We start from the raw sequence: 23,558 nt of genomic DNA, 5'->3' as shown, positions 1-23,558 counted from the left end.
GGTCCAGCATATGTATCTAAGAAAATGAAACGCTTTTTTGATTATTATAATATAAAACACATTACAGGTATACCAAATAATCCTACAGGTCAGGCAGTTATAGAAAGATCAAATCGTACTATAAAGGATATGCTGAACAAACAGAAAGGGACTGAAAATACCCCCAGAAATAGATTACATAATGCTTTATTAACCTTGAATTTTCTTAACGCTAATGAGAAAGGAACGACAGCAGCAGAAAGACATTGGATAATGGAAAAGTCTGCTGAACTAAATCAACCGATTTATTTCAAAGATGTGCTGACCTCTCAGTGGAAGCCAGGAGATGTGCTACGTTGGGGAAGGGGTTTTGCTCTTGTTTCCACAGGAGAAGAAAAATTGTGGATACCATCAAAATTAATAAAGTTTCGATTTGAAGAGGAGAAACCTCTTGGAAAGGAGAAATGACAACTCATCCACAATGATGATATTCATACAGGTGGTAAGAAAAACATATAGAATGGGGGCAGGGTTCTGTTCTTATCTCCACAGGAAAACACTCATCTTTGAGAAATTCAAGGGACCCTGGATGTTTGGATACCGACAAATGGAAAAATACCTGCCCAATAGGAAATATCAAGACAACTGAATGGGTTGTGTAAGTAATATTAAACCATATTTCTAAATTTATAAAGCTGGTTTTGAAGTTGGACTCTGGCTCAGTCCCTCTCCAATTCCAAGCCTGTTAGTAAGAGAAAAACCCAGAGTTTCTGGAGTTTCTGTCTCATGTCAAGAGCCATGATATGGGACAGAAAGAAATATGAGTTTAGAAAACATCTTTGCTTTTCTTCATATCTATCATACTTTTCATTGAATATATCTATCATGTCTTTCATTGAATATATATATATATATATGTCTATATATGTCTATATGATTAATGTTTAAGTTTTTCATAATGAACAATGAGTTTTTCCTGAAGTGACATTTGAAGTTTCCAGGAAGAAGATGGGGCCCCATAACAACAACTCCACCTGGTTGATATGACATCATGATACTGATAGCGCTACTACAAGACCTGCTTTTGGTACCAGCTGCACAAGACAGTTCCAACTTGGTTAGCTGAAATGGTGCACATCTTATACAACATTTTGGCCAGACCTGCACAAAATACTCAGAGACTATTGGCAATTTTAAAAGACATTGATCTTGAAATTTAACCATCATTTCACTTTCACAGGATCCCCCAGAAAGAACGTCGCCCCCATGACAGCTGGAAGTAATTCTAGAGGACGACGTCCCCTTTCCCAGTAAAGTTTGCCCCTGGGTTTAGGGACATCATTTAGGGGTTGATTATAATTAGTATACGATTGAGGGTTGGGGGAGGAATTTTATACGCTCAGGGATCATTTTGAAGAAAAAAAAAAAGAGGGATGATGGGATAATAGATTTGTAATTGTGAGTTACTGTTTTTAGACAAATACATTGGTATAGATTCTTGTATATTGATACAAAGTTAAATTATATTGACTATTGTACGCATGCATGTTTCTACCTCTGTTTAAAACATTTTTTATGTATTGACATATATTGTATTGATATATATATATATTGTATATATTTACCATATTGCAGTGTACATTTCTACCTCTGATTAAGATACTTATATAATGATTGTGTATTGATATATATTTACCTACTGCAATGTATATTTGTACATTGTTTATATTTGGAGGTCATTGTCCTCATTTGTTTCACAGTCGTTTATTGTCTTAGTCTTTAAGTTAGATAGATATTGAGACTTATATAGACTAATAGTCATCTAAGTTTGTCATTTATAATAGACTAATCAGGTTCTTTAGATATATAGAGATTATACTCAGTATAGATAGATAATCTTCAACTTCTTCAAAGAGCTGTAGAAAATGGCCTTTAATCTAACTCAGAGTTTTGTGGTAGTGAGACACAATTGCTCCTGGCAACACCACTCTATTCCCGAGAGAATGTTGAGCACCAAAGACACTCCACCTGGAGCCTTCTTTTTGGCAGAACTGGCCATGGGGCAAAGAAATGCCCATACCTCAACGACTGACAAAGATACAGAGCGTGCATCAATGGATAAAACAGGACTGTCATATCCTGCCAAGACAGGGTAAGATAGTTTTGAAAAGTTGCTTGCCTTTGAAAATGGTATGTCAGTTATGTTTGGCCTTAGCCAATGTTGGTTGCTTCAACGCTGCTAATGTGACTTTGGGTGATTGCCCAGGTAGCCAGTTGTCTCTGTGATTTGTTTCATGTTTTGGAAGTTGTTTTACTGAACTTCCTAATTACCCAGGTAACATTATTTCCCTTCTCAGATCTTTGATGGGGTTGAAGACTATATAAATGTAGTTACTTTCTCTCATGACTTGGCCAAGTTATTTATTATACAAGACCTAAGCTAGTTAGAATAGGATATTTGTACTTATTGTATATAATTTCATAGTAGGTTTAGAACTCTCTTATTTAAACAAAAGGGGGAGGTGTTGCGGGAGGTCCTCCCACTCATCCAGCCTATCACCGCTGAGGTACCAGCCCATTGGGGCGTGGTTTCTCTCCCTTTAAAAAAGCGGCCACTTCCCTCTCCTCTCTCTCTTCACTTCCTGCTCCGCTGGCGACTAGACTCCTTTCCTGGTTGCGTAGAGGGCTGTTGCTTGGGACAGTGATCTGTAAGTTTTTTCCCCTTTAAATAAATACCACCCTAATAATCATAACCCCGAATTGGTGTGGCATTGTTTGTGACTTACGCCTTCATCACTCTCATTTTCCTAGGCTTACAACTTTATATTTATTTATTTTTAAACTCAATTCTGGAATCTACATTTCTATATTCTTATATTCTTCAGTCACCACGATCTTCCTTCCCTTCTCCACCTGCAGCATGATGGGGGAAGTCAGGGACACAGACTTATTCCGATTCTTCTGCGGGGTGTGGGGGGGGGGGAGACCTGCCTCCTAGATGATTCTAGATCCTACCAGTTGACTGTCGACGTCAACCATCACAGGAGACAGTGCTAAACACGTTTCATGGTTTTGGGCAATTTAACTTCAAATGGTATGATAATATTTTTTTTCTTTTTCCATTTTCATGTGTGTGTGGTGTGCATGAGTATGTATGTTTTACATGCGTGTTGGCCCACTAGTATGTGGGGGGTGTTCACATGCATGTAGAGGCCTGAGGCTGATCTGAAGCATCCATCATTCTGGATCATTCTTCCACTTTATTCACTGAAGTAGGGTCTCTCAATCAGATCCAGAGCTGGCCAACATGGTTAATCCTGCTTTTCAGCTTGCTCTATGGGTCCCTGTTCAGCTGCCATTCCCACATGGACTTTACATGGATTATGGAGATCCAAACTCCCATATACCTGCTTGTGAGGGCAGCCGTTTAAGCGCTGAGCCTTCTCCAGCCCTACAATAAGACTGTAAACTGTATTATCAAACATTGCTTTTCTATGGTGTTACAGACAGATATGATGTAGCAGAGTGCCAAGACCCTGCGTATCTAGGCAAAGGATACGCAGGTGTTCCATGTGCATTTTCATAATAAAGACGCCAGGAGAGGTTGTTTTGAAAGGGTCCGTTATTGACTAGATTCAGTTGCCTGTCCTTCCTAATGTCAAATACCCATCTATTCCTAGTACTCATCTTTGTGTATAAATGCTATTCCTTTTTTGACAAAGGGAAATATCACTATAAAAATAGCTGATACCAGCTCTACTCTAGATAGGTGTAAAACAAACATTTTCTAAGATAAAACATATCATAAAATAGCAAAACGCTGGAATTGGTGATGTACACCTATAATCTCAGCACACAGGTGTTGTGGAATATTATTTTAAGATGTGTTACATTTGTTTATGCTGTAGAACATGTTTTTTTTTAATATTTATTTATTATGTATACAATATTCTGTGTGTATGCCTGCTGGCCAGAAGAGGGCACCAGACCTCATTACAGATGGTTGTGAGCCACCATGTGGTTGCTGGGAATTGAACTCAGGACCTTTGGAAGAGCAGGCAATGCTCTTAACCTCTGAGCCATCTCTCCAGCCCCTGGAACATGTTTTAATAATGAAAAATGTGTTGCATTTTTTTGTTTGTTTTGTTTGTTTTTTCGAAGCAGGGTTTTTCTGTAGCTTGGAGCCTGTCCTGGAACTACCTCTTGTAGACCAGACTGGCCTCAAACATCACAGAGATCTGCCTACCTCTGCCTCCCAAGTGCTTGGATTAATGGCGTGCGCCACCACCGCCCTGGCGCATTCTTTGATGTTGCATTTGTTTAACTTCAGGAGGCTGTGTTACTTTGCCTATCTGAAACATCTGATTGGTCTAATAAAGAGCTAACTGGCCAATAGCTGGGCAGATAAAGGATAAGTGGGGCCCGTAGGCAGAGAAAATAAATAGGAGGAGAAAAGTGGCAGAGGAGAAGAGGAGGACACTAGGAGCCAGGCATTCAGCTACACAGCCAGCACAACACAGGTATACAGAATAGAGAAAGATAAAAGCCCAGAAGCAAAAGGTAGATGGGATAATTTAAGAAAAGCTGGCAAAAAACAAGCCAAGCTAAGGCCAGACATTCATAAGAAAGAATAAGCTCCCATGTATTTATTTATTTGGGCACTGGGTGGCAGGCCCCCAAAAGAGTAAAAAATAATAACTACACCCAGGAGATAATGAGGAGGAGAGTTCAAGGCTAACTTTGGAAATCAATATAGCAATTTCTCAGAAAATTAGGAATCAATATACCTCCTCTTTCCTTTTGTGGCCATCACTGGATCGTAGCCACCAAAATGAAGTTCAATCCCGTTGTGACTTCTGATTGAAGCAAGAATGCTAAACGGCATTTCGGTACTCCTTCTCATATTTGGAGGAAGATCGATCGTGTCTTCCCCCCTTTCCAAAGAGCTGAGACAGAAGCACAGTGTTTGATCTACGCCCATTCGGAAGGATGATGAAGTTCAGGTTGTCTGAGGGCACTACAAAGGCCAGCAGATTGGCAAAGTGGTCCAAGTGTACGGGAAGAAATACACATCTACACTGAATGGGTGCAGCGAGAAAGGCTAACGGCAAACTGTCCACGTGGGCATCCACCCCAGCAAGGTGGTGATCACCATGCTAAAGCTGGACAAGGACCGCAAAAAGATCCTGGAAAGGAAAGCCAAGTCTTGACCAGTAGGAAAGGAGAAGGGCAAATACAAGGAGGAAATGATGGAGAAGATGCAGTAGAGGCATCTCAGACAGTTTTCATTAAAGACTGCTTAAGTAGCATGTGTGTGCGTGCACGCACGCGCGCGCACACACGCGTACACACACACACACATACACACACACACACACACACACACACACACACACAAAGAATCAATCTACCTCAAGACCCAGCTATACCACTCCTGGGCATACACGCAAAGGACATTTAATCCTACCACAAGGACACTTACTCAACTATGTTCAAAGCAGCTTTATTCATAATAGTCAGAAACTTGAAACAACCTATATGCCCCTCATTGGAAGGATGGATAAAGAAAGTGTGGTACATTTATACAATGGAGTATTACTTAGCTGTTAAAAACAAAGACATCATGAAATTTGCAGGCTAATGGATGGAACTAGAAAAAAAAATCATCCTAAGTTAGATAGCCCAGACCCAGAATGACAAACATGATATGTACTTACTTATAAGTAAACATCAGCTGTAAAGGAAAAAATAATTATGCTACAGTTCACAGGCCTAGAGAGTCTAAGGAATGAGGGCTTCAGGGCGACACAAGGATCTCCCTGGGAAGGGAAATAGAACAGATTTCAAGGGTGGACTGGGGGTGGCTGAGGAACACGGAGCCTGAACTGGCCATCTTTTTTTTTTTTTTTTTTTTTTTTGGTTTTTCGAGACAGGGTTTCTCTGTGGTTTTGGAGCCTGTCCTGGAACTAGCTCTTGTAGACCAGGCTGGTCTCGAACTCACAGAGATCCGCCTGCCTCTGCCTCCCAAGTGCTGTGATTAAAGGCGTGTGCCACCACCGCCAGGCCTGGCCATCTTCTGTAACCAGGCAATGCCTCAAGGATTGGAACACCAACCCTGCCATAGAACCTCCGACCTACTGTTTGTCCTGCCTGCAGATTGTTCTGGGGCCAGAGCCTAGAAGGATCGTCATCAAGACCAGAGAGACTTCATCCACACTGATGGGAGCGGATGCAAAGTCCAGCAGCCACACATTAGGCAGAGCTCAGGGATCCTGTGGCGGAGGGGGAGGAAGAATGGAGGAATCAGAGGAACAGGGACACCATGAGAACATGGCCCACAGAATCAACTGACTGGGTCTGGGGGGGAGGGCTCACAGAGATCAGGGAGCCTGCAGAGGTCTCGTGTAGGTCCCCCGCATGCATGCTAACTGCTGAGCAGCTCCATGTTCTTGTGGGATTCCCAACAGTGGGAACAGGGGCTCTCTATGACTTTTGCCTGCTTTAGGGACCCTTTTCCTCCTACTGGGTTGCTTTGTCCAGCCTTAATGAGGTGGTTTGTGCCTGGTCTTATTGTAGCATGTTACTCAATGTCTTGTTGATATCCCTGGAAGGCCTGCTCTTTTCTGAGGAGAAATGGAAGGGGGGTAGATATGGGAAAGAAGGGAGGTAGGGGAGGGGAAGAAGGAAAAACTGCAGTCAGGATGGAAGAATTAAAAAAAAAAGAATTCAAGGCTAGCTTCAATGACATAAAAAGTTCAAAGCTAGCATGGGCTATAAGGGACCAAGTCATTCAAAAAAGGAGAAGGGGCAGGAAGAGAGGGATGATGTAATGGGAGGGAGGGAGGAAAAGAAGGAGGGGGAGAAAGGAAGGAGATAGCAAGACGGAGAGTTATCGTAGTCCCTTGCTTTGTTTCTGTCATCAACTACGACAGACTACACCATCTACCAACAACAGAAGACACTGTTTGGGTCATGGCTCTGGAGGACAGGAATTCCTAGAACATGGTATCAGCATCAGGCAAGGGGCTTCACACTGCACTATAACATGCGGAGAGCAAGAAACAGGAAAGGAGACAGAGAAACTCAGGATGCATCTGTGGAGAACGCAGCGGTCGGGTGACTCCATCAGCACACTCACGAGGGTTGTACCCCTGAGAGTGAATCGTCCCCATCATCTCCCAAGGGTCTGTCCTCCTCTCAATAGCAGTTTAAGTAGCAGTTTAAATTTGACATGTGTGTCAAAGGCAACATCCACACCATAGTATATCAGAAGAACTTTGGCATCACCTTGGGGAGGTTCCCAGTGACCAAAACAAAATAGATGGTCCAAGCATCAAAATTTACTTCAGCTGCCAACACCTGAGCGCATGGCATGCATTCAATTATGAGCTCGTGGTGTGTACACGGGAATCTTCACGGGCTCCCTTGAAGAGGCTAGGACACCAACACTATCTGAAAGTTGGCAAAAGGAAACATTTATCCAGCTTCTCCGGGGAATTGCATCTCTGGATAACAAAGAGTTAACGTGGAAACCATGTTAGATTTTTGTTTGTTTGTTTGTTTTGTTTTCTATCCCAGTGTCAAGCCCTGAGAGAGCCCCATGTCTAGGATTTATTCTGGCTCTGGGTTTCTGTGGCTTCTGTCTCTCTAGTGAGACAGTCAACTGTGAAGCTCCTAAGACAGGAGAGGATACCTGTGCTGTGAGGTCCCCAGACCCCACTCAGACCATTAGACTACAGGATGGTGTCACCCACATTCTAGGTGTGTGGTCCCCCCAAAATCCTCTCTGGAAATGCCTTTACAGACACACCCTAAGCAGTGCTGTACTGACATAGGTGCTGCTCAACTCAGTCAAGTGGATACATTAATCACTAGAGAAAGGGTTTCTCCCACCCCCAGTGCCGAACCCAGGGTCTCAAGCAAGCCAGGCATGCGCTCTTCTACCCACTTATATATAACCAGCCTGAAAAGTTTTCTTTCTTTCTTTCTTTCTTTTTTTTCTTTCTTTCTTTCTTTCTTTTTTTTTTTTTTTGAGGCAGTATCTCAATATACAGCCTAGGTTAGTTCCCAACTCAAAATCCTCCTGCCTCTGTGTCCTGAGTGCTGGTATTCTAGCTGTGCACCACTATGCTCCAATTCTTATAGCTTCTTAAAATAATAATAACAACAATAACAACAACAACAATAAATAATAATAATAGTAATAATAATAATAGAGCCTGGAGAGAAGGCTCAACAGTTATAAGCACTGGCTGTTCATCCAGAGGACCAGGGTTCAGTTCCCAGCACCCACATGGGGCTCACAACTGTCTGTTACCACAGTTCCAGGGAATCCAGTGCCCTCTTCTGGCCTCCTTGAGTACAGACATGTACACTGCACACTGATAAGCACGCAGGTAAGACATGCATACACATAAAATAATAAAAATTGTTAACTAATAATGAAAAAAGATGGAGAATCAGACAAGAGATTTTTAAAGATTAAGAACTATTTCAGGAGCAAAGTAAGGATCTCATTTAGATTTTGATTAAAATAGACAATTTTGAAAATCCAACATAAAGAAAAAAGTGAACAGCTAGATACTCAATATTAAAATCATTGTTTGGTTTGATTTGGCTTGATTTCTAAAATAAATTCCTGCTATGTAGCCTAAACTGGCCTCAAACTCATGATCCTCCTGCCTCTACCTCCTATTTACTGGTTAAGGTAAGTATTTATCTGACTTTTACTTTTGTTTTTAATTTTATTTCTATCATTGTATGCATGTATGGTGTGAGAGCACACACGTCAAGACACATGTAGAGGTCGGAGGACAAGAGCTATTCTCTCCTTCCACTTGACATCCAGGTATCAAACTCGGGTCACCAAGGTTTTTGAAGAAAACACTACTGAGCATCTTGTCAGCCCTATCATTAGTTTTTAAAGGCACAACAATGACACTATGACTTTGTTTTAATGGAGAATCCTTATTTTTATCAGTAATATACTGAAATATTTATTGATAAAATAATGACATAGATATGCACCAAGTAACTGGGGGAGGGGACAGAATGGATGAAACAAGATTGGCCATGGATTGCCCCTGGGAGCATTTATAGGCACAGAAGGTATCTGCAAGCAGCGAGATAGAAGGTTGTGTGTGTGTGTGTGTGTGTGTGTGTGTGTGAGAGAGAGAGAGAGAGAGAGAGAGAGAGAGAGAGAGAGATGACAATAATCTTCCTCCCACCCGCATCAGCATCAACTTTTAAAGACGGGTGCCATCACCCAGTGAGCTAGAAACCTAAGGGAGCACTGGCTGCAGCAGTTTCCCCCACGGGGTTTGCTATCGCACCTCCCAAACTAGCTAACATTCTCTCTTTCGTTAGTCCTGCCCTAGTTCAGTCTCTAGCCCCAGCAGACGGAACCACCACACGGCCTCCTTCCAAAACATTCTCCCTCACTACAACCAGCTCTTCGGCCCGAGATTACTGTCACCAACATTAATATTACCTCAAATATGAATACAGTGTCGGTTAAGCTTACTATGAAGGGGGTGATTATTCTATAGACACACATTTCGAGTGTCTCTAGACCCTGCACGAACTACAGAAAACCAATTCCCTCCAGGCATGGTAGCACATACTTGGAATCCCACTACAGGAGGAGTCTTCATGAGTTCAAAGCCGGGCCCAATCTCTACCCAAAAGATCACCAACAGGTTCTCAATTAACTCTCATGTAATGTGAAGAGTATGTTTTTGCTGAGACCAAGGTCCCCGGAAAACTGAACAAGCATCGACCTACCCCACTGTCTCTGGAACATGGCTCTATTCTCTCTCCAAACCTGCGCGATTCTTGCCCTTATACGGTGCACTACCCCCTCAAGTCCGCCTTGCACCGTCACAGCCTCTCCCGCCGCGCTCCACGCCGCCGCGAGGTGGCAGGAGACCCACGGCTGCAGGCCTGGAGACAGCCGCCGGGGTGCAGTGACGTCACGCAACCCCGGCGCTGATTGGCCAGTTCCCCGACGACCTTGAGGGGGAGGAGCCCGTGGCCGAGCCGGAAACGTGGGGCGCAGCGAAAGCCACGTCCCGAGACTGGGCGTGCGCACGCCGAGAAGCCCAACGGCTGTGGGAGCCTCTGCACCTCCTCCCCTGGCCTGAGGGGGCACACTCGCTGCTCCGCGACCCGGGGCGCCACCTGCTGAAGGGGTCACACGGCCGCGGGCTGGGCGATCGCGAGGGGAGGAGTCACCTTGAGAGGAGGGACACAGTGGCGAGCCGAGAGCCCCGGAGAGGGCTCGCTTAGCGAGAGGAACACAAAGAAGAGGGGTGCAGCGTCGAGGGGCTCGGGGCACACACGGAGGTGGCAGTGTCATCCCCAGGAAAGGTCCCCCTGAAGGACAGCGGCCTCCGAGGAGCGGGATCTCGCCGAGGGGTGGGCTCTGGCGGAGGGAGGGGCTCCCCTGCAGGTGGAGGCTGCTCTTGGAGAGGGTCATTAGGACAAAGAAGTAAGGGGGTGTTCAGCGGGAGGAACCCCGGAATCTGAACTTCCCTTAGGGGAATCGGGATGGAGTGAGGAGGGGTCGGGGCAGGGCAGGGATGCGGCCAGAGGCTCCCTACACCGCCGACCACGGCCGCCCGAGAGGACAGGTGTTAGCGAGCCCCGAGATTAAGGGTGTCGGGGTCCGAAGACCCTAGAAATGGGCAGTCGGGGTGGGACGCAGGCCAGGCAGGCAGCGGGCTTGATCGGTGCAGCCCAGGGCGGAGGCCGCCCCGCGCCCGCCGTCCAACCCTAAGACCCCCCCGTTCTTCACGCCCGGCCTACGCGCGAGTGCGTACCTGAGGGGGCGTGGCCGGGGCGCAGCCGGGGCTCCGAGGAGTTAAACGCAAACCGGGCCCAGCCCCGCCCCGGGCAGGCCGCGCAGCCTGAGCCCGGCGGCGAAGCGGAGCAGCAGCCGCCCGCCCGCCTCCGCCCGCGGGGAGCCCGCCCGCCGGCGCCCCGGAGCGCCGCCGCCGCCCGGCCCAGGCCCAGGCCCCGTGCAGAGCGGAGAGCCGCGGCGTTCCACCGGGCCCAGCTCGCCAGCGCGGCGGGGGCGGGCCCAGGACCTTCGGCAGGTCCTCCGTCCTCCAGGCGGGAGTCCCGGCACCCGGGATCGGACTGGGCCGGCGCCCATGGCGAGCGCGGCCTGCCCGGGTCCCGGGGACCCGGCCATGTGAAGCAGGCCTGGGCTGGGGGCCCGGCCATGGCCGGGGAACGGCCCCCACTGCGGGGCCCCGGGCCGGGAGAGGCGCCGGGGGAGGGGCCGGGGGGCGCAGGCGGAGGCCCGGGCAGGGGCCGGCCCTCCTCCTACCGGGCCCTCCGCAGCGCCGTGTCCAGCCTGGCGCGTGTGGACGATTTCGACTGCGCAGAGAAGATCGGGGCCGGTTTCTTCTCTGAGGTCTACAAGGTAGGACCCACAGACGAGAGGGTAGAGGGGCGGGACCGAGCCTTCGACGGGAGGCTAGAACTTGGAGGCCCACAGCCTGGGTTAGAGATCCAGTACTTGAGCTAGCCACCCAACTTGCCCGGCACACACCGATCCTTGCCGCCCCCAGGTTCGGCACCGACAGTCGGGGCAAGTCATGGTGCTGAAGATGAACAAGCTCCCCAGTAACCGGAGCAACACGCTAAGGGAGGTGCAGCTGATGAACCGGCTCCGGCACCCTAACATCCTCAGGTTAGGGTGAATGGCCTAGCCTCTTACTGGGCAGCTTGCTGGGCAGGAGGGAAAAGGAAAGGTCCCTCGGAGAAGGAGGGAGATGCGGTGGAGCCCAGGCTCTCACAGCCTACCCCTTCTATCGTCTTTCAGGTTCATGGGGGTCTGTGTGCACCAGGGGCAGCTGCACGCTCTTACGGAGGTAAGCAACTAGGTGTAGGCCAGGAAAGAGGGAAGGCACCACACCTCCAAGTGGAAGTGTCAGAGGGCTTGGTGGATTTGCGGGAAGATTAAATAGGAGCCACCCGGGACCTTGGGACCTCCTCCAGCAGGAGGCTTCCTGAACTTCCTTTGGGCACACCACATCAGAATCCTCAGCTAGTCATTCCGTGTATCCCTGAGAACAGTGCCTGACCCATAGAACTTTCTGCCGTGATGGAGATATTTTGTATCTGTGGCCACACAGGAGCCACCAGCCACAAATGGGCCTGGCTAAAGCAAGAGCTACTGTGGCGGAATATCTGATTTATTTAAATGCGCTAGCTGGCATAACTAGCTACACATCGTGCTACTGTGATGGACAGGGTGGCAGCCTAGGCTATAAGTGGGAACCTTAGGGCTGGCTCTTCTCATCTTTGTGAGTGTCACCTGGCTCATGAGTGGCAGACATAGAATACAGATTGACCCCTTGACAGTCATTCCTCTTCTCTTTTCCCTGTGTTCCCAGTATATGAATGGGGGCACCCTTGAACAGCTGCTGAGCTCCCCAGAACCCCTATCTTGGCCAGTCAGGCTCCACCTAGCACTGGACATTGCCCAAGGCCTACGGTACCTACATGCCAAAGGTGTGTTTCACCGAGACCTCACATCCAAGGTAGGCTGGCCAAGGTGGGCGGGAAAATGAAAGAGGGTTTGTGCCTATGAAGCCATGATCGGCCTGTGGATGTTGGCATGTGGGGTAGTAGATATGCTCAGATGTTGGGGTGACAGAGTGCTGGAAATTGTTAAAGAACAGGGCTAGGAGTGCTGTGAGGAACGAGGTGTCACACCGAGTGTTGAGTGACATCGCGATAATGGGGTGCGTTGGAGAACTGGGAGGGAAGGTTGAGGTGAAGACACTGGGCTTTGGGTATACACTGGGAGACCAGAGAACAGGTGATGGGTGTGTGAGGATGCCTATGTGTGTGTCAGAACTGTCTGGTCCGAAGGGAAGACCGAGGCTTCACAGCTGTCGTGGGTGACTTTGGACTAGCTGAAAAGATTCCTGTGTATAGGTGAGGTGAATGCCCTTCATACCCCAAGCCTCCCAGGGATCCCCTATACAGTGACATTTTCTGTGGGTGGGGAGAGGGCTCACCCCATCCTCTTTTCCTGGGGGGAGATATCTGAACAGGAGGTTCTGACTGCCCTGCTCCTGCAGGGAAGGGGCAAGGAAGGAGCCGTTGGCTGTGGTGGGCTCCCCGTATTGGATGGCTCCAGAGGTGTTGCGGGGAGAGCTGTATGATGAAAAGGTAAGAGCCCTTGAAGAGAGCCCTATGCAACAACAACCTACTAAATACTCAGGACCTCCCCCTTCTCCATATCCCTCACTGTCACCCTTCCCACACAAGATAACTGCCAGCTCCGCCCCCTGGCATGGCCCATCTCCCACCTCCAGGCTGACGTCTTCGCCTTTGGGATTGTCCTCTGTGAACTCATTGCCCGAGTACCTGCGGACCCTGACTACCTGCCCCGCACTGAGGTAAAGTAACCTCCACACTAGGTGCCTCATAACCATGAGGGCTCCCTGGAGGCTGACGTCCTCACAGGGGGCACAGACAGACAAGGAAGGCTAAGTTGGTAGTTCCTCCTCTGTCCCCACAGGACTTTGGCCTGGATGTGCCTGCTTTTCGAACACTGGTGGGAAATGACTGCCCACTGCCTTTCCTGCTTCTGGCCATCCACTGCTGCAGCGTAAGCTTCCCGCCCCACCCCATCCCTCCCCATCCATGAGTTGTCTTCTAAGTCCTGGGTGAGAAGGGGAGGGGAACTTCCCCTCTTCCTGAGCCTCGAGTGGAGCTGCCCTGTCTTTACCCATCAGATGGAACCCAGCACCCGTGCCCCTTTTACTGAGATCACCCAGCACCTGGAGCAGATCCTGGAGCAGCTGCCTGAGCCTGCTCCCCTCTCCAAGACGCCCCTCACTAAGGCTCCGTTGACGTACAATCAGGGTAAGTGAGCATGACCTTACCCAACAGAAGTCCTGCCTCTCCTGAGAATCAGTTGTCTGGAGGAGGCTGAGGGGATCTACTGGTTTTGGAAAGACTTGGAGTCAGGTGAAGTGGGGTAGGATGGAGAGGCTTCTCAGCCCAAGGGAGCAGAGGTAGGGAAGAAAAAGTAGAAAGGTAGCTGGGGGAGGGGCTGCTGGTCATCAGGTCGAGGCGCTTGCATAAGGACCCGAGTCCTGAAAGTCTCCTCTGACCTCTGACCTCCACCTCCAGCTCCATCATCCTATGGTTCACACAGGAGTACACATAGACATGAGTACATCTTTTTTTTTCCCCTAAGGAAAATGGTAGCTGGAAATAGCAGCCCTCCCTTCCAGAGCACCTGTAGGGCACCCTCTCTCAGCTCTTGCCCCACCACCTTCCTAGGAAATAAGGGCCTCAATCTTTGTGAGCAGATGCAGAAAACACACCTACCTTTCTTTCTACAGGGTCTGTTTCAAGAGGAGGTCCCTCTGCCACACTTCCCAGGCCAGACCCCCGGCTCTCCCGTAGCCGGTCAGACCTCTTCCTGCCACCTTCACCAGAATCACCTCCCAGTTGGGGGGACAATCTAACACGAGTCAACCCCTTCTCACTGCGGGAAGACCTCAGGGGTGGCAAGATCAAACTCCTGGACACACCCTGCAAGCCGGCCACTCCACTGCCCCTGGTACCGCCATCACCACTGACCTCTACCCAGCTGCCCTTGGTGACTACTCCAGAGACCTTGGTCCAGCCTGAGACCCCTGCCCGCCGCTGTCGCTCACTACCTTCATCCCCTGAGCTCCCCCGGCGGATGGAGACTGCACTGCCAGGTCCTGGCCCTTTCCCCGTGGGCCCCTCTGCTGAAGAAAAGATGGAATGTGAGGGCAGCAGCCCCGAGCCAGAGCCCCCAGGGCCAGCTCCCCAGCTGCCTCTGGCTGTGGCCACTGACAACTTCATCAGTACTTATTCCTCAGCCTCTCAACCCTGGTCTCCCAGATCAGGACCTCCCCTCAATAATAACCCCCCTGCTGTGGTGGTCAGTTCCCCGCAAGGATGGACTGGGGAGCCCTGGAACCGAGCACAGCATAGCCTTCCCCGGGCAGCAGCCCTGGAGCGGACAGAACCCTCGCCACCCCCATCAGCTCCTCGGGAGCCCGAGGAGGGCCTGCCCTGCCCTGGCTGCTGCCTTGGCCCCTTCAGCTTTGGCTTCCTATCCATGTGCCCCCGCCCCACCCCAGCTGTTGCCCGCTACCGCAACCTGAACTGTGAGGCGGGCAGTCTTCTCTGCCACCGAGGGCACCATGCCAAGCCACCCACACCCAGCCTGCAGCTGCCTGGGGCACGCTCTTAGCAGTGAGGCCTGCGACCTCAGGCTTCCAGCCTTGGCCTTCAGGATAGCCTGTAAGGACAGAGCGCACTTGCTGGACAATGCCAGCCCCAGATGGGCTGACTGGCTCTTCTCCCCGTCTAGGGGAGCCTCAGCATGGTCCCAATGGACAGAGCACTTCCTATCTGACCCCTGGGTTCGCCTTCCCATGGGGATCACTGAACTAGACACAGCATTGCTGACACACAAGACTAACACGTGCAAATTATTTAAAAATATTTCAATAAAACTGCCTGGCTGGCTCCGGGCCATCCATCCACTCAGCGGTGCGCCCTCCTCCCCTGACCCATCTCCAGTTTGGGAAGTTCTTAAGGGAGGCCAAGTCCACTCCCTTCCCAGGAATAGTCCAGTTTCTGGGCGACTTTGAAGCAGGCAGCAGGTTGCCAGGCCAGGATCAGCCCTTAGCTGAGCATGCCCTAGAGTAAGGGAATGCTTGAGGAATCGCAGGCCACAGGTTAAGGATGTAGGTCACAAGCTCTTGTTCCTGTGTCTGGAAAAATAAAGCAGCAGCAAGCTCTAGGTGACTGTCACTAACCCTCATCCAGTTCACCCTGTCTTCCTGCTCCCCTGTTCAGGATGTACCTGTCCCCTTTCCCTGCCTAGGCTGGCCCTACATAAGCAGACTGAGCCACTGGAGATTGTGGATTTGACAAATTTGGGAACAGATTTTCCCTCTGTCCTCTGGGCCTCTGTCCCCATGCACACAACTATGCCCGCTCTCCATCCCCCGTGCTTACCCGTTTCAGTGCAGGTGATCCCCATCAGGAAACCGGAAAGCTTCCAGCTCACAAATGCCAGGATAAGAGTCTGTACACTTTGAGAGATATCTTTGCCATGATTCATACCATTTCACTAGCTTCATACAATATGAGCTTTGAGAATAAGATACAGGTGATCTGTAAGATTGTATAAGATACGGCAAGTAGAATTGGAATACACTCTGATCCCCTCCTTTCCCCTTATTTTCTGAACTTCAGCTCAAACAGCCCTTAAGGCCATGGAAGAAAGCTTACCAAAGTCATAAAAGATGAAAACTCCACCTAAGGAGATGGGTTCACTGGCGTATGCCTTTAATGCCTTAAACCCAGGAGACAGGCAGGCCACACTACATAGTAAGACAGGACCATCTCAAAATCATGGGACATGAAGTAGCCACAGCTACTCATTCTGCTGCTCTCTGCTTGGGGCAGTTCTAGTGGCCCAGTTGGCGTGGGCTAAGCAAGCGCAGCTGCAGTTTGGGCAGCTTGTCAAGGCTTAGAGAGTTCAAGGCCAGCAGCACTTCTCACTGGCTGTGACAGATGACACAGACCTCAACCTACTAATTCCTTTTTTGTTTTGGGTTTTGTTTTGTTTTTCAAGACAGGGTTTCTCTGTGGCTTTGGAGCCTGTCCTGGAACTTGTTCTGTGGACCAGGCTGGCCTCAAACTCACAGAGATCCACCTGCCTCTGCCTCCCAAATGCTGGTATTAAAAGGCGTGTGCCACCACCGCCTGGCTGTTTTTGTTTTTGTTTTTTTGAGAAGGGGAGTCTTGCTGTGTGGCACAGGCTGGCCTTAACTCCCAGTCCTACCTCAACCTCCTAGGTGCTAGGATTACAGGAATATGCCATTGCAACTTTCTTAAGTATGTGCTAGAGACCTCCAGGCGCTGTGGGTGGAATGTGGAAGAAGAGTGCAGGTCCATGCAAAGACTTAGCAGGTCAAGGCACTAAGCCCAGTGACCCGAGAGTAGTCCCTGAGGACCACATGGCAGGAGAGAACTGACTCCTGCCTGCCACATGGCATCCCTCCTCAACACACATTTTTAAATCAAGACTATCTTAAACAGTTAAGTAGAAGAAACAAATTACAATGCTGATTTGTGGAAGAGTTTTGGGAGCGGAGTTTAGGGAAGAAATATCTATGAGAGACTGAGTTGACAATACCTCAAATTCTTCTTAGCTTGCCAATGGTTTTCTTCATTTTGGTTTGGCTGCTGGATCCAATATGACTTTGAATCATTTAGCAACTCCCCTAAGCCATTGGGCAGAGAGACCTGAGGGGATTCAGAGAGGTGTGTGAAAAGTAGTGAGAACGTGGAACAAAATGGGGACACCCTAGGAGGCTTAAGAGTTTACTTAGCAAGAGACCTCGCCCATTTAGTACACGAATTAATTGCTCCTGCATCCTTGCAGGGCTGCCAGATACAGCCCACTCTCCATTTCACCTCTCAGCTGAGTAAGAATCTGGAATGGAGTCAGTCTGAACTTCTGGTCTCAGGCAATGGAGCGTCCGGGTCTGGCCCCACTCCCCTGAGAGGCAAGGGCAGGCCAGCACGGCACACACTAAAGTGGAGAGGTTCAGGATTCACCTCTCACCAGTGCTAAGCAATAGGAGCCATGGGACAACACAAGACTGAGGATGCCAAAGCCAGTGGCTCATCTCCTGGCAAATGGTGTGACTGTCCATATCTGTCACGGGGAAGCAATGCAAACCATGGCATGTGGCAGCCGTGCACTGCTGTTCCTGACTCAATGACACACCTCCCTTTACCAGTGGCACCCACTTCAGGATATGGAGAAGGGCATGCTCACTTGATAAGGATACTTATCCGATTCTTTGGCTACGGAAGCCAGTTGGGAGGACAGAGATGTGCAGTATTTCTGGCTCTCTTGCCAACTCCTGAGAGTGTGTGAGATGTAAAAGCATCTTCCCTCATGCTGTGTCCATCCCAGCGGACAGCAGGTGTCTACAAGGCAGAAGGAATATGACAGCCACACTTGGAGTAAGGTGACTAGTTGGCCAGCTGGTTGCTAACAGTAGTCCCTCGGGTCTACTCTAATATCTTCATCAACTTTAGCTCTTCATCTTTGCAAGCTTTTTGCCTTTTCGGGAAATGTTGTACTTCTTAATGATATGGGAAGCTTATTTTAATGGAGCTAGTGTTCCTGTCCCTGGCTTCCGAAAGGTTAAAATCTGCCCTAACACTGGTCAACCTTGCCTGGGCTTCCACATTGGTCAAAGGACTTCTCATTCATTCACTCATTCATTCATTCATTCCATTTACTCCTTAACACATCTCCACTGCACATTCAAAGTTTGCCTCACTCCTCCAGCCCCTGGCAACATCTCTTGCCACAACTCCCATAAGCAGACAGACTTGGTTCCCCTTTTTCTGAAGTTATGAACACTATCCATTTCCATATTCCCACTTAAAGACACCTATTTCTGTTGATTTCCAGGTTACCTTTAAGGGATAAACATCCTCCTTAACATCCCACACTCCACTCTGCTCTTGATCCCAGTCACCTTTCCTATTTCCATTTGATCCATCAGTTCTCGCTCCAGTCACTCAGAAAGCATTCCCTATTCCTGCCCCCTCTCCTATCTACATTTTCTTATGTCTCCATCACACTTCCCCTATTGATCTGCATTGTGACTTAAAGATTTTTTGATTTGGTGTGACTTGAAGAGAGTGAGAATAAAAAACATGCTGAAAGGTCTTGAAAGTTCTGTGTGTGTGTGTGTGTGTGTGTGTGTGTGTGAGAGAGAGAGAGAGAGAGAGAGAGAGAGAGAGAGAGACAGATCTCATCATGTAGTCTAGGCTGGGCTCAAATTCCTCATCCTCTTGCCTTAGCTTCCTAAATGCTGAAGTTACGAGTGTGGTCACCATGTCTGACTCAGGATTCTTTTGTTACATTATGAGGAAGAGAAAAATAATGTCGGATTTTGCATAGAGGAGTTTTGCTCTCTCTCTCCACATCTCATGTCTGTGCACATACTGGAGTGTGTTAGCCCATCACTGCCTAGATAACTAATTAGAATGGCATGGCCTGGCTGGGACAGCATGGTCAGATTTATGGGTTTTTAGGATTTCCCCAGAAACCTGAATGTGGTAGCTTGAACAGAATGGCCCTCATAGGCGCATATATTTGAGTGTTTGGTCCCCAGTTGGTGGAACTGTTTGGGAAGGACTAGGAGGTGTGGCCTGTGGAAGAAGGTGTGTCAGTGGAGGCAGGCTTTGATAGGTTTCAGAAGACTCCTACTCCCACGTACTCTCTCTGTCTCCCACTTGAGACACAAGCTGCGAGCTCTCAGCTGTTCCTGTTGCCATGTGTTTGCTCCTCCATCATGGACTCTGACCCGCTGAAACCACAGACCCAAGGTTGCCTTGGTCTTGGTGTTTTGTCACAGCAGTAGAAAAGTCACTAGACCCCAAGTGAGTACCAGGTGAGTGGCCACCATCCAGTACCAGGTGAGTGGCCACCATCCTATCTGACCTGCCTTGGAAGGCACCTCAGAGAATCCCCACAGAAAGCTGGCTATAGCCATATTGATGCACTCTGGGTCTGATTGAGAGATCCTGCCTCAATGAATAAAGTAGACGAGCAATCAAGGATGAATCTCTGCATCGACATGTGCACACACAAATGCATGCATACATATACACATGCAACACAGACACACGAAAATGGACAAGGGGGAATTGGTGCCATTGTGAAGATTGTCCTCCATTTGGGTCGGGTGAGGGTAGTTAAGAAGAACACCCAGCTGTGGCAGTTGTCCTAAAAAGATCGGGATCTGCAGAACACAAAATGCCCAGATAGACTTGGTGGAACCATTCTGATGAGCTGATGGTGGTGGCCCCCACTGAACATGCTGGAAAAGCAGTGGGGAAGGAGTCCCTGTGGAAAACACACTGGCTGCTGCAGAGCGGAGCCTCAGTGGCACCAAGCTGTCATCTGTACAATGGGTCACACCTGATGCAGGCCTAGACTACGTTGTCAGCTGGGTTCATCCAGGGTTGAGTTTTTAATCAGTCTAGTGCACCAGAACCAGGGAACTAAAGAGTAAGTGATTGGGTAATAGACCCTGGAACCCAAGACGGATAGGGAGAGAAGCAAGGATAAGAGAGGGCTGTTGGGAAGAAAGAAAACTGGGACTCCACAGGCTGGATGCCTTGGGAAGGCTGGAGAAGTGTAGAAAGCCCTGTTGGGCTGGGTAGCTGCAACCAGAGTAGATGTCTACATCCAGCTGTGGACAGATGAGCACCATGGGATGTCAAGGTCTGAAGTGTAGCTATGGGAATGGCCAGGGACTGGAAGTCATGGAAAATAAGACGGTTAAGGAGAGGGGCTGGGAGATGGCTCAGCAGTTAATGTGTTTGTCACAAAAGCGTGAGGACTTTAGTTAAGGTACCCAGCACCCATAGGAAAAGTAGAGCTGATCACAGCCGTGCTCGAGGTTGAGTGGAGAGATTCTATCTCAGAAACTAATCTGCAATGGCACACACAGGGGTGGGGAGGGGAGAGGAAGAGAAAAGGCACCCGCGAATGCACGTTCTCACGCACGCACCCAGAACAGGAGCATACGGAAATGAGAGCCATGAGTGTGTGCCTGCAATCTTGTTGTCTCAAGTTTGGTGGAAGCATCTAGATGCCTCTGGGTCAGAAAGAGATTTGGACAATGTGATATGGGATCTATGGAGAGTACTTCCTTCCCTGCTACATGATCCACCATAGAGCTGAGTGCATCCCCCTAAACCCAGTGTTCAGCTTGGTCCTTCTCAATAACCAAGTCACGGCCCAGATCAGTCCCTGCTCCGGCTCACGGCCCCTTTCCTGAACAACTCACTGAGCTCTGGGCAGACTGGCCACTAGAGACTCCTGGATTCAGCCTGTCCCTCACAGGCCATCCGCCCCACCTCCCTGATCCCAGAGTAGATACCTGAGGAACAGGAAAGAAAGCGCCTCAGTGTGTCCCGCATGTTGACCAGCCTCTGGTTCAAGTCCCTCCTCTGCTGCTCCTCCCTTTCCAAGTTCTCCTTGGTCCTCTGTCCCTCAGACTGGCAGGCCTGTAGCTGCTGCTCCGTGACCTCATGGATCTTCTGCTTCTCCTGTAAAGCGTCCTGACTCAGGGACAGCTCTGTCCGAGACTCCTGCAGATCCCCCTCCTTCTGCTCCAGCTGAGCTGTCTTCTGCTTGAGCTGCTGCTGCAAGCTACTGTTGGTGGCTTCCAAAATCCTGGTAACCTGCTGGAATTGCTGAGACACCTGCAGATCTGGTTGGCCATAGAAGAGACTGGTTGGGTGTAGCAACGCACACCCGTATCCCTGCCTAGGGAAGGCTGAGATAGGAGGATAGCAAGTTCGAGGCCAGCCTGGGCTACATATGAAGAACCTCGGCCGAGGGAGCAGGGAGACTGAGGATACGTCTTCCAGCTGGTACTCTAAGACTATAGTATCAACCTTTTTGGCTTCTTGTAACTTCTTGTATTATGTGCTAAATTTAAGATCTAGGTGCCCAGTGTTTAAGGAACTCCTAAATGGGTAAGGATAATTTAGGAAGGCAGGTCACTCCAGGACAGACCTGGCTGGAAACCAGACCCAAAAGCCAAGGATGTTGGGACAGTGTCTTTGAGCCTTCCCCATGAAAAGCCAAGTAGGGGGAGAGAAGAGATGTTTAGAATGAGTGGGGAATGGGGTACCCATACTCACAGCGAACTCCTAAGCAGATGGCAGCCACCCCTAACATCAGACAGGCCAGGAGAAGGCCCAGCAAGAAGTATTGCAAGCCGACTGCGGGACCTTAAGGGACAGGAGTGAGAGGCAGTCAGTCCCAGGGCAAAATATACTCATTGAGAGGATGGGAAGCACTCCTAAAGTGGACTTTGTCAGTCAGGGAATAAGAGCTGGGGATCGTAACTGGTGAAAAGGATTGAGGGGGCGTTACCCGACAGAAGGAGCTAAATTTCATACAGGGGAAGGGACCTGGAGTCATGTGACTAGGGGCCATCCCAGGGACTTGTGGTACGGATTGACTCCGGGTGCAAACAATCACTAGCGGGATGAGGTAGGTTGTGGAGTGGCTGAGCTGTCGTTGAAGTCCCAAAGGCTCATTTCCAGAAAGAGTAACACAGGGCATAAGCCAGCCCACCCCTCCGGGATGAAGTTTGGCATCCCTGCCCGGCACCCGCGGGTGCGCTGCTGGTGAATGGCGCGCTGGGGCTGCGGGGGTCGGGTGGGGGTGGGGATACGCACAACGAGAAATCCACCCTACAGCGGGCGACTTCACGGGGCTCCAGGATGCAGCTTGCTGCTCTGATCTGACGCCTGCCGAACAGGGGAGCGTCCGAAGTGAGGGTGGAAAGTCCCGGTAACCTCCCTTCTCCCCAGTACCACACCATGCTGAGACCTTGGCCTGTCCTGGACTAAGTGCAGTGGCACAGTCACTCTCGGTACTTCCTCTGCCGCCCCGGGACTCATGTCTCTGTCGCCTTTGGTGGTTTTGTGGATGGACCCTGCTCAGCTCCTGCTTGCTCCTCAGAACTGCCACGCAGGGAGGTCCTTACCCGGAAGCCCTTCTTGGATTGCTTTCGCCACACTTCCCTCATATCCCTCATTTCTCTCCTGGGTCCTCCTTTCCTTATCATTTTCTCAGGGTCGTGACTCTCATTCCTCTTCCCACTCTTGTTCCCCACCCATCTCGCACCTGGCTGCCCTGATCCTGCTCCCAGTTTACCGCGAGGACCCTTCTGGGACCGTTCATCTTGCCCCTAGCTCTCAGAGAACTTGTCCTCAAGAAAGGCCCTGCCACTTTCTCCAAGACTGCTCTTCGCTCCCCAGATAAAGGCGCCTGTCATAAACACATCCCTGGGCCTCCATACCTGCTTTGTCCACTAGTGTAGAGGAAGCCAAGCCTGATGCCCCTCCTGAGACTGGAGACACTTGCACATTCTCGTAGGTGAGTTCTCCATCCTCGTAAGCCTCACAGTCTGAAGAGGAAAGGTCCCAAGAAGGAGTCAGGAATGAGGTCTGGAATGGGGGTGGAGTATGAAAGAGGGCAGCTATATGCAGGACTTACCGAGGTGATTAGAGACGCTGTTCTTCAAGGGCATCTTCACAAAGCGCAGGTCTGCGTAGGTGATGGCGTCAGCCATGGCATTTGGCACTTCTGCCAAAGGTCTTCCAGCTAAACCACTGGCCCACACCTCCCTGGCCACTCTCCTCCCTTAAGCATTGAGTTCTCTGTGACTGTAAGGCTCAGTGCTTTGCAGTATGACCCCAAACCAAAAAAGAGGAAGGCTTCTGGCAGATGGACTCAACGAAGCAGAAGAGATCCCTGGGTTGAAGCCAGAGGACCACGAAGGGCCACGGAGGTCCAAGGAGGTCCAAAACACAGGTGTTGAAGCTAGCCTGGACCTGTGTCCAGCCAGCGCCCCTCCCCACATATCCTAGACTCACTTTGGCCTCCACAGTACTTAAGATCCACACAGTCCTGTATGTTCCCTGGTTGGCCACTCCCCTCC

The 23,558-nt window shown here is 49.7% G+C and overlaps 2 protein-coding genes across 2 annotated transcripts; one reads left to right on the top strand and one right to left on the bottom strand.

Annotated features, from left to right (window-relative positions):
• The first annotated feature begins 10,064 nt into the window (after window positions 1-10,064).
• On the top strand, window positions 10,065-15,533 carry Tesk1 (testis associated actin remodelling kinase 1). The gene is made up of 10 exons (XM_041667633.1): window positions 10,065-11,407; window positions 11,556-11,677; window positions 11,810-11,858; window positions 12,384-12,530; window positions 12,848-12,930; window positions 13,077-13,167; window positions 13,314-13,397; window positions 13,520-13,609; window positions 13,737-13,866; window positions 14,352-15,533. Exons 1-10 carry the CDS (start codon window positions 11,204-11,206, stop codon window positions 15,236-15,238), a joined length of 1,887 nt encoding a protein of 628 aa, XP_041523567.1. The 5' UTR covers window positions 10,065-11,203; the 3' UTR covers window positions 15,239-15,533.
• On the bottom strand, window positions 15,513-23,242 carry Cd72 (CD72 molecule). Its single transcript, XM_041667634.1, has 9 exons — window positions 23,114-23,242; window positions 22,917-23,024; window positions 22,291-22,362; window positions 21,748-21,837; window positions 20,979-21,311; window positions 17,846-18,000; window positions 17,198-17,307; window positions 16,012-16,170; window positions 15,513-15,764 (listed from the first exon to the last, which is right to left on the bottom strand). The coding sequence occupies exons 1-8, from the start codon at window positions 23,187-23,189 to the stop codon at window positions 16,017-16,019; spliced, it is 1,098 nt and encodes a 365-aa protein (XP_041523568.1). The 5' UTR covers window positions 23,190-23,242; the 3' UTR covers window positions 15,513-15,764; window positions 16,012-16,016.
• Window positions 23,243-23,558: the final 316 nt, after the last annotated feature.

Source organism: Microtus oregoni, unplaced genomic scaffold, assembly GCF_018167655.1.
Source record: "Microtus oregoni isolate MIOR12 unplaced genomic scaffold, Mior012 000017F_ref0000208, whole genome shotgun sequence".
Lineage (NCBI taxonomy): Eukaryota > Metazoa > Chordata > Mammalia > Rodentia > Cricetidae > Microtus > Microtus oregoni.
This window is presented reverse-complemented; position numbering and strand designations above follow the sequence as displayed.

Coding starts and splice junctions, on each gene's coding strand:
- Tesk1 (XM_041667633.1), top strand. CDS start 11,204: ATGGCCGGGGAACGGCCCCCACTGCGGGGCCCCGGGCCGGGAGAGGCG. Junction 11,408..11,555: donor TCTTCTCTGAGGTCTACAAG/GTAGGACCCACA, acceptor TGCCGCCCCCAG/GTTCGGCACCGACAGTCGGG. Junction 12,931..13,076: donor GAAAAGATTCCTGTGTATAG/GTGAGGTGAATG, acceptor CTGCTCCTGCAG/GGAAGGGGCAAGGAAGGAGC.
- Cd72 (XM_041667634.1), bottom strand. CDS start 23,189: ATGGCTGACGCCATCACCTACGCAGACCTGCGCTTTGTGAAGATGCCC. Junction 21,838..22,290: donor TGTAGGGTGGATTTCTCGTT/GTGCGTATCCCC, acceptor CTGTCCCTTAAG/GTCCCGCAGTCGGCTTGCAA. Junction 21,312..21,747: donor CATCTGCTTAGGAGTTCGCT/GTGAGTATGGGT, acceptor ATGGCCAACCAG/ATCTGCAGGTGTCTCAGCAA.